Source organism: Cibotium barometz, chromosome 1, assembly GCF_041138505.1.
Source record: "Cibotium barometz isolate CiBa-2024 chromosome 1, ASM4113850v1, whole genome shotgun sequence".
Classification (NCBI taxonomy): Eukaryota; Viridiplantae; Streptophyta; class Polypodiopsida; order Cyatheales; family Cibotiaceae; genus Cibotium; species Cibotium barometz.
Window position 1 is genome coordinate 66,370,689 of NC_141046.1, and position 13,020 is coordinate 66,383,708.

The following is a 13,020-nucleotide window of genomic DNA, read 5'->3' on the forward strand; positions in this document are numbered from 1 at the left end:
CTCTCTCTCTCCCTCTCTCTCTCTCTCTCTAATTTATGATGCTTTCTATGTTTTGGCTTATGTTGCTCAGTCAGGGCAAGGTGCTTTGCTGCTTAATATCATCACAAAGTATTCTCAAGGTAGGGCCTTTTTCTTCCAAACGAGTTACTTAGTGCTGCAATGTGCTTGTGGGTGAATGCATGAATGTAATACAATGGTTTGATGGAAACAGGTTTCTCATCTATTGTTGACGGTAAAAACGAGGAGATGTCAACATCTGAGCTATCAGGAGGAGCTCGCCTCCATTACATTTTTCAGAACATCTTTGTTAAAAGCCTAGATGTAAGTTTCAGGTGCATTGAAGTTCAGTTTCCTGGTCTATTGTTGAACGAAGTAAAAAGCTGTGTAACTGCATCATGCTCTAGTTCAAATGATTGTGTTCCACTCACTTTATATGTGTGACCAGGAGGTAGACCCCTGCGATGACTTGACAGATGAGGACATCCGGACAGCCATTCAAAATGCCACAGGAGCAAAGAACATAATTTTTGTTCCAGAGGTGGGTTGAGACTAAATATATAAAATACCTTGAGTCTAGGACAACAATAGATCAAGGTTTTCCCATTGTTACTAAACAATCTGGGCAGTGACCAGTTTCCTAGAAGCTTACGGATGTTTATGCATTGGGTGCTTTGTTCTGTCTGTAGAACTGCATCAAATAGATGATTTACTCGAACTCCTATGTGAATTGTATATAATCTGAACTTGCATTTTTTGCCTCATAACCTGGCAGGTACCATTTGAAGTCTTAGTTCGCCGACAGATTGCTCGTTTGCTGGATCCAAGTCTACAATGTGCACGTTTCATATACGATGAGCTTGTCAAGGTAGACTGCCAATGCAAATATGATTTTACTGCTTGTCAAGACATTGATGACTAGATTAGGAGCACAAATCAAGATCCAGTCACCACTTGTTGGCACAGATTTAGAGCTCTGATAGAGTAGGTGCTTCAAACATACTAACAAAAAACGGAGGCTCCTAGCCAAAAATGCGGAAACTCCGTTTCTCTCAAGTTGTTCCTATACCTAGGCCCTGGTTCAAACATAGTAACAAAAAACGGGGGTTCCTAGCCAAAAATGCGGAAACTCCGTTTCTCTCAAGTTGTTTCCTTTTCCATTCACCTTTCAAGGTTTCCCCTGCAGTTTTTTCTTTCTAAGTTTTGATTTTTCCCAAATTTTCTCATTGTCTCTTCCAAATCATGATCCACCCCATATTTCTCTATAATTTTACAACTTAACCTTTCATGTATACAGACTTGCTGTTTTTGTTTTCTAGTTCCAAGCATTTCCGTTAGAGTTGATAGTATGGCTAGTACACTCTTCTTATTGAGGAAATCCAAAAGGAAGAAGGGGAAACACCGATAGACAGAGTAAGTAATAACAAACGCTTCATCAAATGCCCAAATAGCTGAAAAAGACAAGTACAACTAGTGTGGTATAAATATTTCCTATGAGAGAGGTTATCTGAAGAGGAAGGCTCGTTGCTCTTGCCATTTTTATTGCACCATGTGTAACCAGGAGCATAATCATTAACTTAAAATTAACCACTTAAATGATGCCAAATTCGGAAGCTTCGACGAACTCCACAGCCCATGGCCCCAACTAGCCACCACAAATCCAAAAGTGTGTTGCTAATTACCATGCCAATGATGGGTTCCTCTACCTAAACCTATGACACCCAGTTATTACCCTAATAAGTGCTTGAAACATCAATATATCATTCAAGAGGGTTACATTAGCATGCGGGCTAAGAACAACATTTCTTATGTCACAAGGCTAATTAGGGTTAAGACCTTCAGGTTGGGGTAACCATAGCCTAGGGGTTAGGCATCTTTAGTGGGGGTTAGTAGCTTTTGGCTCCTAATTTATAGGAGGCCTATATAAGTGACCTTACGAGTTGGTGACCTTACGAGTTAGTTTGGGGGAGAGCTCCTTAGACTTGGATTTGAGGCCTTGAGACTACTTTGTGCTTACATGTGATGGGTGTGTATTGGTGGTATGGGATGCTAGGGACTTTGCATGTGGAGCCATGTCTCGAATGCTACTATCCCCGGGTGCTCAAGGGGAGAGCTTGAATGGCGCTGTGGTCGGGTGGTGAGGTAGATGCATGTGTTTCCTTTTTGCTTATGCTTAATCGTTGGGTCTGCTAGCTTGGGGGCTTGACAACGGTCATGTGTGGGACATGCACACCTAAGGAACCCGAGTTGGTTTTGGATCAAGGTACTAGACGGTCTTGACTCTCGACTTACCATCTATTTTGAGGACTTGGTCAAATGGAAAGGATGGTTTGAGGTTGAGGCTACATGGGAGTCAGACTATAGCTTGAAGAGTCGCTTTCTTGGATTCATTGTTGAGGACATCAATGGTTCTTAAGGGGGGAAGTATGTTATGTCCTTAGAGTTAAGACTTTTAGGTTAGGTTAACTATATCCTAGGGGTAAGGCGTGGGGGAAGTAGCTTTTATGAGACGTGCTATATTTGGCTCTTGGTTTATAGGAGGCCTATATAAGTGACTTTATTAGTCAGTTTGGGGGAGAGATCCTTAGATTTGGACTTGAGATTGCTCCGTACTGACATCTGGTGGTTGTGTACTGGTGTAATGGGATGCCAAGGACTTTGCACGTGGAGCCATGTCTCGGATGCTACTATCCCCTTGTGCTTGGGGGAGAGCTTGAATGGCTCTGTGGTTGGGCGATGAGCGAGAGGCATGTGTTTCCTTTTTGCTTATGCTTAGTTGTAGGGTCCGTAAGCCTAAGGGGCTTGACATTGGTATGAGAGCCAGACTTGTTGGAATTAAGTGGGAAACATCCGGAAGGAGAGGAGAATATCCTTCCGGTGATATTTTGGGTTCTAATATGTGGGCTGCTTTTTGTCTCCTAGATATCTTTAATTTATGGGCCATGTGTAGCCTCCTTTGCCTTTCGGACAACGATCACCCACTCCTCAACCTCTTGCATCTCCTTCGTTGGATGCTTTGTATTCCATTGTACTTGATTTACATAGATAGTTGGCGGAGCTACGCTCCCAGGCTCCCCAAGATGCAGCTAGTAATCATCCCTTTTTGCAGGTTTTCTTCCATCCAGAACCTTTTTTCGACGGTGAGAAGAAAGAGTGTGAGGAACTTTACTTGGATAGGTGGCTTGGGAAATCGATTGCTTTTTTTTTATAATCTGTACGAGTGCACTGATGCTCAGTGTATTAGTCAAATTCAAATTATGCTCCAGCATAAAGTGTTTCTATGGTGGAAGGACTTGCGTATGAAACCAAAAACATGGGCTGATTTTCAGCATGTGTTTAAGACGCAATTTGTCTCTATGAACAAGATAGACAACTTTCGCGACGGTTTAACTGGAGATGGGAAAAAAGAGCTTGGAAAACCATCCCTAAGAGTTTAAAGACCCGGTGAACCGTTGAAGGCCCTTGAGGAGCCTCATGTGTTGGTTTACATCTTATACTTGTTTGGGCTTCTGCCGGATCATTCGAATGAGGCTCTCCAGAACCATACTCACTCGCTGGATGATATTTATAGATATGCCAAAAATTTTGACGATACCCTTGCAGTCAAAAGGGGTGGTGAGCATGCAAGTGATTCCTTATGCAAGAGCCAAAAATCCTCTAAAGATAGGAAGCAAGAGTATGTTGGAGCATCTCAGGAGGGTTAATTATCACAACACAATCCCAAAAAGCGCTTTAGAGGCAAGTGGAGGTTTGCACTGCTTATTGAGGAACATGTGGCGAAGGCGCGGTAAGGGCAAAGTATGCTTCAAGTGCAACCAACGTGGCCATCACTACAGGGATTAACCTAAGAAGAAGTTGCTTGGGCACGTGTCACACGTCTGAAGTGTGCCTTATCCTTCTAAAAGAAATTATATGCCATAATCTCATATGTCCGTCTTTGAATGAATATGAGATAAATCTCCTCACCGTGCTTATGTCCTCGCTCTAGCTCTGCAAGGATCTTGTTGTCAACCTCCTTCACTTTCCATTGGAGAATTTCTTCTCCCTGGACGCTTCCATCATTGTCTTACAGCTTCTTAAGCAAGCAAAGATTTGCATTGACATACACCAACTTATCTAGTTGGCTAGTGTTAACCCTATGACAAATCAAGCACACAAGAAGAGGATTGGAAGTTGAAACTTAGTCCATGATTTTGATTTCTATCTTTTAAGTTCGTAGTACATACTTCAAAGTTTAAAATTCAAAGTTTTGATTCTCGAGACTCTAATGCAATGTACATTCACTTGTTTCTCTTCTTGGTGTGGATATTTGCGCATATGCTCCATATGCGCTCAGTTGCTCTACTCGTGCACTCTTGGGAGAGTACACGAAGAGTCAAGGTCTGTAAACTCGGTTCGGTGTCATTCCTAAAAGGTGAATTTGGGCATGTTCTTGGATTTCTCTAGGTATATAATTCAGCCGTATTAGCAGACATGCAGATTTCACATTGTGAAGTTTTCGTCCGAGTTGCGGCCAGTTGATATTGTGCTTATTCTTTCTATCTTTAGCGGTGCATTTACTATATCAACTACTTATTTGTTGTACTAATTCTTTCTATTTGCTACTTCTCTTAGTGCTAGGCTTCATTAAGGCTGAGTTTGCTTTGCATCTCTGGAGGTTTGACAGAAACTTAGTACGAAGGGCTTTGTGTGAATATATGATCTTATGTGTGTGTGTGTGTGTGTGTGTGTGTGTGTGTGTGTGGAGTGCGTGTGTAAGAGCATATCTTGATACAGAGTTCTACACCCACTATTGGGCATTGATGATGTTAGTGGGGATGTCGTAGTATCTAGTCCATACTATGCATAATGGAGTCGATAGTTATATAGGCTTGTGGGTTGACTACCATGAGTATATAACATGCACGTTCCTAAAAGGTGAATTTGGGCATGTTCCTGGATTCATCTAGGTATATATATATATATATATATATATATATATATATATATATATATATCAAATTCATGTCAAGATTCTAGTAGAGATAAAGATAACGTTCATGTTCCTGGATTCATCTAGGTATATATATATATATATATATATATATATATCAAATTCATGTCAAGATTCTAGTAGAGATAAAGATAACGTTCATGAATCATGATTTAAATTGTAATTTTCATACCTTTGAAGCACAAGAAAGAGATAGCTGAAGCGAGTCTTTGCTAGCTTCACAAGATCACAATGACAAGTCTCTCTTAATGTAACACGCGGAAGCTCTGGGTGTCTATTTTCAGCCCTAAACACTCTTGAGAACCATCTGATGCAAAAACGCAGGTATAGAGAGAGAGGAGAGAGAGAGAGGTGCTGGAAAATTCAGTATATTCTATGGTACAAAAAGGTACCTAAATCTGCAGCCATGGGCTGCCTTACATAAAAAGGTGGTTAACCCTAAAATCTGTCCCCTATGGGACCTCTAAGGATCCAAACCCCTAGTGGGATTGAATGGCTAGAATGATGGGCACTTGGGCTATTTATAGCCCCTTGATATTCATGGGGAACTGGCCGACTGCTGGTCGGCCAGTTCATATATTCATAAATCCCTTTTTGCTTCAGCCGACTGGTTATACTGCTTGCTCATGATGCGCCTGATGCTGCCCATGTCCTCTGATTCAGCCGACTGGTTCTGTGAGCAGCCGAGAGCATCCCTTTGGTTCTTCTCCAAGCCTTGCTTCAGTCTACACTGCAAAAGTGCTCTGTGCTCTGTGCTCCATCATCCTGGTTCTTCTACTGGGTTCATACTCTTTATCTGGTTGCCTTTTCTAGATCTAGCCCTGAGAATGTCCATGGCATCTATGATGCACATGACACTTAAAAGTACCAAAGCTTGTGTCTTGCGAGTGAAAAGCCTTTTGATGTGCAAAGCTTTCTTTGTAAGTTAGGGACGGAGGCATCAATGATACGCAATAATGTTGTGCTAGCACAACAAGACACCAAGATGTTGATCATGTGTGGTCGCATAATGTTGTTCCGGCACAACATAAATAGAGACAGGTCACAAGAGTGGAGAGTCAAGACACTCACAAGTCAATGCGTTATAATTTATGAATTTTCAAGTCTCAAGTGAAACCGATCCCGTCAAGTGGGAAAGACTCCGTTGGACACCCACACGCTTAATAGCACAACTTTAAAACCACAAATATGAAATGGACAACTTAAAACAACTTGAAAATTAAATGAACAGAAATGGAAAGATGGACACCAGCACTGGGGCCGGAACGGGCCGACCCCCCCCTCAATATATGATATATTTATTGGGAGTATTTAAAGAATACAATGCTCCATGGGTTCTGAGAACCAGATAATGTCCATGTACATATGAAAACAGTACTAAACAAATAGGTCGAATTTTGATGTAGAAAACTCGAAGCAGATCGACCACTGGTGTGGTCCAATCGCTACGGTCCTGTGCTTTCACTGGACTCCGCGGAGAGCGCCTCACTGGTGTTCCGAGACCACGCACAAACAGGCGCTCTCGTACTAACGCCTGGCTCTCCCGATCTCAGCACCTTTGGACCGATTGCAGCCAGCCAGTGAGAGGAAGGGCACCTGGCTGTTGTTTACAGGCGCCTGGCTGCAGCCGTACAGTAGAGGATATGGCAGCCGCCTGGGGGAAACAGCCTGTAGGAGATGGCGTAGAGGAAACAGCGCAGCATAAGCAGTCCTCTGCAGTTTTCAACGCAGCCACCCACAGCAATGTTCAGTCGCCTGTAGAGGGGCAGCAGCCTGTAGGGCGGATGTGATGGTAGAGCAGCCAGCCGCCTGCAATGAGTGCTAGCCGCCTGTAGAAAAGGAGGCGCAGCCAGCAGCCTGTATGGAAGAAGCAGCATGCAAGGAGATGGTCGACAGTCCCCCACGCCAATAAGGTTGATCGCCGGGTGATGAAAAACCAACGCCAAGAAGATGCGATGATCCTTACGCTTGAAGGGGTAAACTTTTTTAATAAAATTAATGTGGAGTTTAACTCCACGCTTGCATGAGGGTGGGGGAGTTTGGGTAGGTGCCTTTGCCCACCCCCACACTCACTTAAATGGGGCTCCCCACCTTGGCCCCAAAGTGGGTGCCCAAAGTGGTGCCCACATTTAAATGAATGTGAACACTTCACCTTATAAATCAAAGGGTTAGTATTTAAAACATTTAAAACAACATGTACCATATACTTACCACCTGTTCACATGCACTGAAACTCGTCAGAATACAGAGCACACTTCACGACTCACTGGCAGGCGTCCCCGCTCAGTAAGTAACACGTCAGGCAGGCAAACACACGAATACATGTCATGCGAAAACAGTTTCAAGCATGCAAAATATGTGTGCATGTGCAAAAGTAACATGGACATATCTCCCGTTCATGGAACATGTACAAAATATCTGTCGGCACAAAACTGGCTCGACATAAAACATAAAAACCTGGTCTTCCTATGGAGTGACAGTCCCATAGGTAAGACACAGTTCCAGGCACGAGTTTCCCTAGGTGTGACAGTCCCATAGGTAAAACACGGCACGAATACTGGCTCTTCCATGGCGTGACAGTCCCATGGATCGAACACAGTCCAGGTCATACACGGGTGGCACTGATCTGGCTCCCGTCCATACGACACCATCCTGCTAACACACGGGTGGCACCAGTCTGGCTCCCGTCCATGTCAGCAAAATACTGGCCTCTTCACATGAGACACCGGCCTGGCCTCAAGTGAACGAGACGCAAAAATGTGGGAATGGACCAAATGGTCGGCCAATTGGTGACATCCCCCCCGGGCTTCTAAAGAGTTGACCTCAACTTAAAAGCCTCAAGATATGCCTGCAACAATTGCGGATAATCTGCAAAATAATCCTCATTTACCCATTTGGCATCAATAGGCAAATAATTTTTAAACTTCACAAGGTATCTCCTGGAAAGCTTTCCTGCAGGTAGCTTTCTCTCCTTGTGAAAAACAATCTGTTCTGGCTGGAGGATCTCCTCAAGCTCTTCAATCTTTGGCGGATCTTCTGTGACAGGCTCATCAGGATCTGGCCCCACATATTTCCGAAATAGACTCACATGAAAAGCATTGTGAATCTTCCAATGACTAGGTAAAGCAAGCCTGTAGGACACTTCATTGATTTTGTGAATCACCTTGAAGGGTCCATAATAGCGAGGAGAAAGCTTAGGATATGATCCTTCGCGTCCTGGCCTCTTCCGAAGCCTAGCCTTCTCAAATTTCAGCAATACCCAATCACCTTCTTTGACTTCCATGTCCCTTCTATGCTTGTCAGCAGCCTTTTTATGCTTATCCTGAGATCTTGCAATGGCTGTCCGCACCTGACCAAAGGCAACATCCAAGTCACGAACATATTCATCAGCTGCAAAAATCTCATCCTTGGTACGAAGGATGGGTGGCAAGACCACTCTGCCATAAATAATCTCAAACGGAGCCTTTCCTGTGGAAGCATGGATTGTATTGTTGTAGGCAAACTCAACAAGTGGAAGATACTTCTCCCATGCACTCTTTTGATCTGCCACATAACATTTCAATAAATCCAACACAGCTGAATTTGCAGCTTCACTTTGGCCATCCGTTTGGGGATGATAAGCTGATGAAAACTCAAGCTTAGTACCCATATTATCAAATAGAGCCCTCCAAAATAGGCTTGTAGTCCTGGGATCTCTATCCCCAACAATGGATTTAGGCATACCATGATGCTTGAAAATATTAGCAAGAAAAAGCTTTACCATATGATCAGCTTTGATGGTTTTCTTGACAGGCAAGAAATGAGCTTGCTTGCTAAACCTGTCCACAATAGTCCAAATAGCATCATTCCCATGCTGGGATCTAGGCAAATCCATAATAAAATCCATCGTGATACTTTCCCAAGGTTGCGAGGGAATAGGCAATGGCTGAAGCAAACCTGGAGGCTTTTGCCTATCAAATTTCACCTTTTGGCAAGTAATACATGCACGCACATAAGCCTCAATGTCTTTACGCATGCTTGGCCAAAAGAAATACCTCTCAATCATGCGAGTAGTAGGCATAATACCTCTATGACCAGCATAAGGTGGAGCGTGACATTCGTCCATAACCTTTGGATGCAAATCCTTCACCACACATAGGCAATTATCCTTCATGAGATAACCCTCATTGATAACATAAGAGGCATGTGAATGACCAGCCATCAAATCAGTCCATATATGGCAAAAATCAGCATCCAAATGATACAAATCTCTCATAGCAGATAGATCTCCATGAGAGGCCACTGAGACTGCAGCAATATAAGGCCTCCTAGATAGTGCATCGGCCACCACATTTTTCTTTCCTGGAGTATGCACAATCTGAAAATGAAACATGGAAAGAAAATTCGCCATTCTCATTTGCTTCTCTGAAAGCTTGGTTTGAGATAGAAAGTATCTCAAGCTTTGATGATCTGTCTTGACCACAAATTCAGCCCCAAGAAGGTAGTGTTTCCAAATCTTTAAGGCGTGAATTACAGCCAAGAGCTCTTTCTCATAGATATCCATATGAAGCTCAGCATCATGCAAACGACGGCTCTCGTATGCAACTGCATGCCCTTCTTGATTTAGGACAGCTCCTATGCAATCACCAGAAGCATCACATTCAACCACGAATGACTTGTGCAAGTCAGGAACAATCAATACTGGACCACATATGATCGCATGCTTGAGCTGCAAGAAAGCATCTTGTTCCTTTGAAGTCCATTTGAAAACAGTTTTCTTCTTCGTGAGATCATGTAGAGGAGTGGCAATCATAGCAAAATGCCTTATGAAACGCCTGTAATACGAACATAATCCCAGAAAACTACGTACTTGATGTACGTTTTGCAATTCGGGCCAATTCCGAATAGTCTCTATCTTTGTAGGATCCATTGTAACTCCATCTTTGGATACAATATGTCCCAGATAATGAATCTCTGAAAGGAAAAACTCACTTTTCTTGGCATTGACGAAAAGTTTATGCTTCCGCAACTCTTCGAACACTGTGACCAAATGAGTTCTGTGTTCCTGCTCATTCTTGGAGAAAACCAAGATATCATCAAAGAAGACTCCTGTAAACTTGCGATGGGGTCGGAATATCCTATCCATCATACGATTAAAAGTAGCAGGAGCATTGGTGAGACCAAAAGGCATTACCAAGAATTCATATAATCCGAAGGCTGTCCTGAATGCAGTCTTATGGACATCTTGTGGCACCACGCGTATCTGGTGATAACCACTCTTCAAGTCAAGTCTGCTAAAGCAAGCTGAGCCATCAAGCTTATCCAAGATATCATCAATACGTGGAATTGGGAATCTGTTCTTGATGGTAAGCTTGTTCAAAGCTCTATAGTCCACACACATACGGAATGATCCGTCCTTCTTTTGAACTAGAAGCACAGGAGAGCAGTAAGGTGAGGAACTGGGCTGAACCAAACCTTTCTCTAAAAGCTCGTTTACCTGCTTCATAATTTCTTCTTGTTGAGCAGCACTCACTCGGTATGCGGGTTTGTTAGGAGGAGAACTACCTGGCACAAGATCTATGCGGTGATCTTCGGGCCTTTGGGGAGGTAATTCACCTGGCAATGAGTCAGCAAAACAGTCTTTGAATGCATTAAGAAAATTCAGCCTATCATTAGACATAACATCCACATTTTGTTGATTTGGCACAAGACTATCACGCACAAAAACCAAGTACGCTGAAAGACTCTTTTTCATTGCTTTATTAATTTGGATGTGTGATACAACTGGGATGGAATCCCCTTCTTTGCCAGCATCAATAAAGTGCATGCGGCCTTTATGCATAAAAGAAATCATATTGGACTTGTAGTCTTTGCGGGGCTCAAGCCTATGGTGCCACGGCTTGCCCAACAATACATCACATCCATTCAGAGGAGCAACTAAGAAATGCTCATTATCAAGATAGCCCTGTATATGGATACGCAACTTCTCTATCAAAGGGGTAACCTGCACCTCTTTACAAATAAATGCAGCTTCGGCTTCAATCTGAGGTCCCATGTTTTCAACCTCAATACCCAATGCAGCTGCCATTTGCATAGAGATGAAATTGTCAGTTGCACAGTCATCAAACATGAATAATGCGGGCTGATCCTTGATTTGCCCCCAAGCCTTGCAAACCATTCTCTCTTTAGCATCATGACCTGTATTACCTTGCACATCAGGAACTGCATGAACATTTGCTTTGGTGTGCTTGTCCTCGTGCTTTGGTTTGCGATCTGGGCATTGCCGAAACATGTGGTCTTTGCTACCACAAGAAAAGCATTTTCCATCCTTAGCATATTGCTCTCTTTGCTCCGGGGTTAATCCAAATTTGTTCTTTCTTGGGCATGTTCTTTTGATGTGTTATTTTCAGCTTTACCACCCTTGTAAGGCTCCCGGAAGTTCTTTTTGGATGGCTGTCCGCCCTTTTGCTGATTTGGGGCAGCCTTGTCCTTCGCCTTGGAACCTCCTTGATCCTGCTTGATCTTGAGCACCAATTGCTCTGTAGCAAGGGCAGAAGCTGTGAGTTGTTGCAACGTATGTTTTGGGTTTAATTCAATACCCGATCTATAGGCAGGTTGCAATCCAGAACGAAACTTCCTCTTTCTTTCTTCCTCAGAGATTAGCATGAAGGGAGTCACTTCCAGCAACACTTTCCAAAATTTGTTCACATACTGTTGCACACTCTCATTATCTTTTTGTTCTAGCCTGTCCCACTTTTGAGTGAGAGTTTGCTCCGCATTGGGTGGCAAGAACTGAGCATAAAATCTGTCTTTGAATTCCTTCCAAGTAGAGATGGGATCCTTGGTGATCTTTTCGGTGATCCACCAATGGGCAGCAGTGCCTTTCAGAAACATGCTAGCATGGCGCACCTTCGACTTTTCTGTAAAGTCCTCATCGCTAAAAGCAATGTCGAACTGTGCCACAAACGCTAACACCTTAGAGGCATCATGTTCACCATGAAAGACATCAAATTTGACAGATTTATCACCTGCTTTGAACTCCTTGAGCTTCCTGGCATGAGGCTCATGGTCCTCTCTTTTTCTTTTCCCCTTATCCAACGGGGTAGCCCTGTCTGCATGGGCTCCATGGGCCGTCATAGAAGCTTCATGGGGCACGGTGGCATGTGCTCCACGAACTCGAAGCTCAGATGCATGTGACTTACCTGCATATGGCATAGTCTCTCCATGAGACAACTCAGAAGGCAAAATTTTTCTGGAAGCAGACCTGTCACCATGAGATACATATCTTGCATGCATGTGACTTTCGTGCCCTCCATGAGCACTGGCATACATAAATCTGTCAGGCTTAGTGCCTTGGGGAGAGGATGCATGACGAGAGGTGACAGTCACCTCTTCCTTTTGCATAAAAGATTTCAGCCTCTGGGATGCGGGATCTCCATGCTTCAAACGAGGTGGATTTCTGAAAATCAGCTCCCCGTCATCCCCCTCTTTGATATCACCTTTGCGAAGGAGATAGGCAAGTGCCAACTCCCTTGGTTTCTTGCCCACTTCACGAGCCATTGATTCAAAGGTTACATCAACCATAGCATCAGCCTTCCTGGCTTCAATAGCACTTTGCAGATGAGGATCTTCATGCAAAAACTTCAATTCTTGCTCTTGAGCCTGCAAAAGTTTTCTCATATGTTCCATTTCAGCTTTCATAGCATCAGGGTCTTGTTCAAGCATAACTGTCTTTCCTGGAGACAGTTGACCCTTGGATTCACTATCAAGAACCCTTTCAAGGGGCTTGTGTCTACCTCGCAGGGCATCAGACCCACGAGAAGCACTAGATGGACCCCTCGAATTTGGCACTTCCAAAGGGTTGCCTTGGCTGTCCATTGTGTTCAAAGTTTGCTAAAAGCGGGATGTCCAGTACACAGGTTCGTTTCCCCACTAGGAAGAGGGAAACAACCGTGCTCTGATACCAATGAAACCGATCCCGTCAAGTGGGAAAGACTCCGTTGGACACCCACACGCTTAATAGCACAACTTTAAAACCACAAATATGAAAT

The 13,020-nt window shown here is 43.6% G+C and overlaps 1 protein-coding gene across 4 annotated transcripts in view; it reads left to right on the top strand.

The window, feature by feature from the left end:
- LOC147642347 (dynamin-related protein 3A-like) overlaps nucleotides 1-13,020 on the top strand; it is a 35,088-nt gene that overhangs the window by 15,557 nt on the left and 6,511 nt on the right. For all 4 annotated transcript variants that reach the window (XM_086805553.1, XM_086805534.1, XM_086805543.1 and 1 more), the window contains exons 9-12: nucleotides 71-119; nucleotides 212-321; nucleotides 446-538; nucleotides 773-865. In XM_086805553.1, the coding sequence (XP_086661679.1) occupies nucleotides 71-119; nucleotides 212-321; nucleotides 446-538; nucleotides 773-865 (345 nt within the window). The remainder of the gene's footprint in view (nucleotides 1-70; nucleotides 120-211; nucleotides 322-445; nucleotides 539-772; nucleotides 866-13,020) is intronic.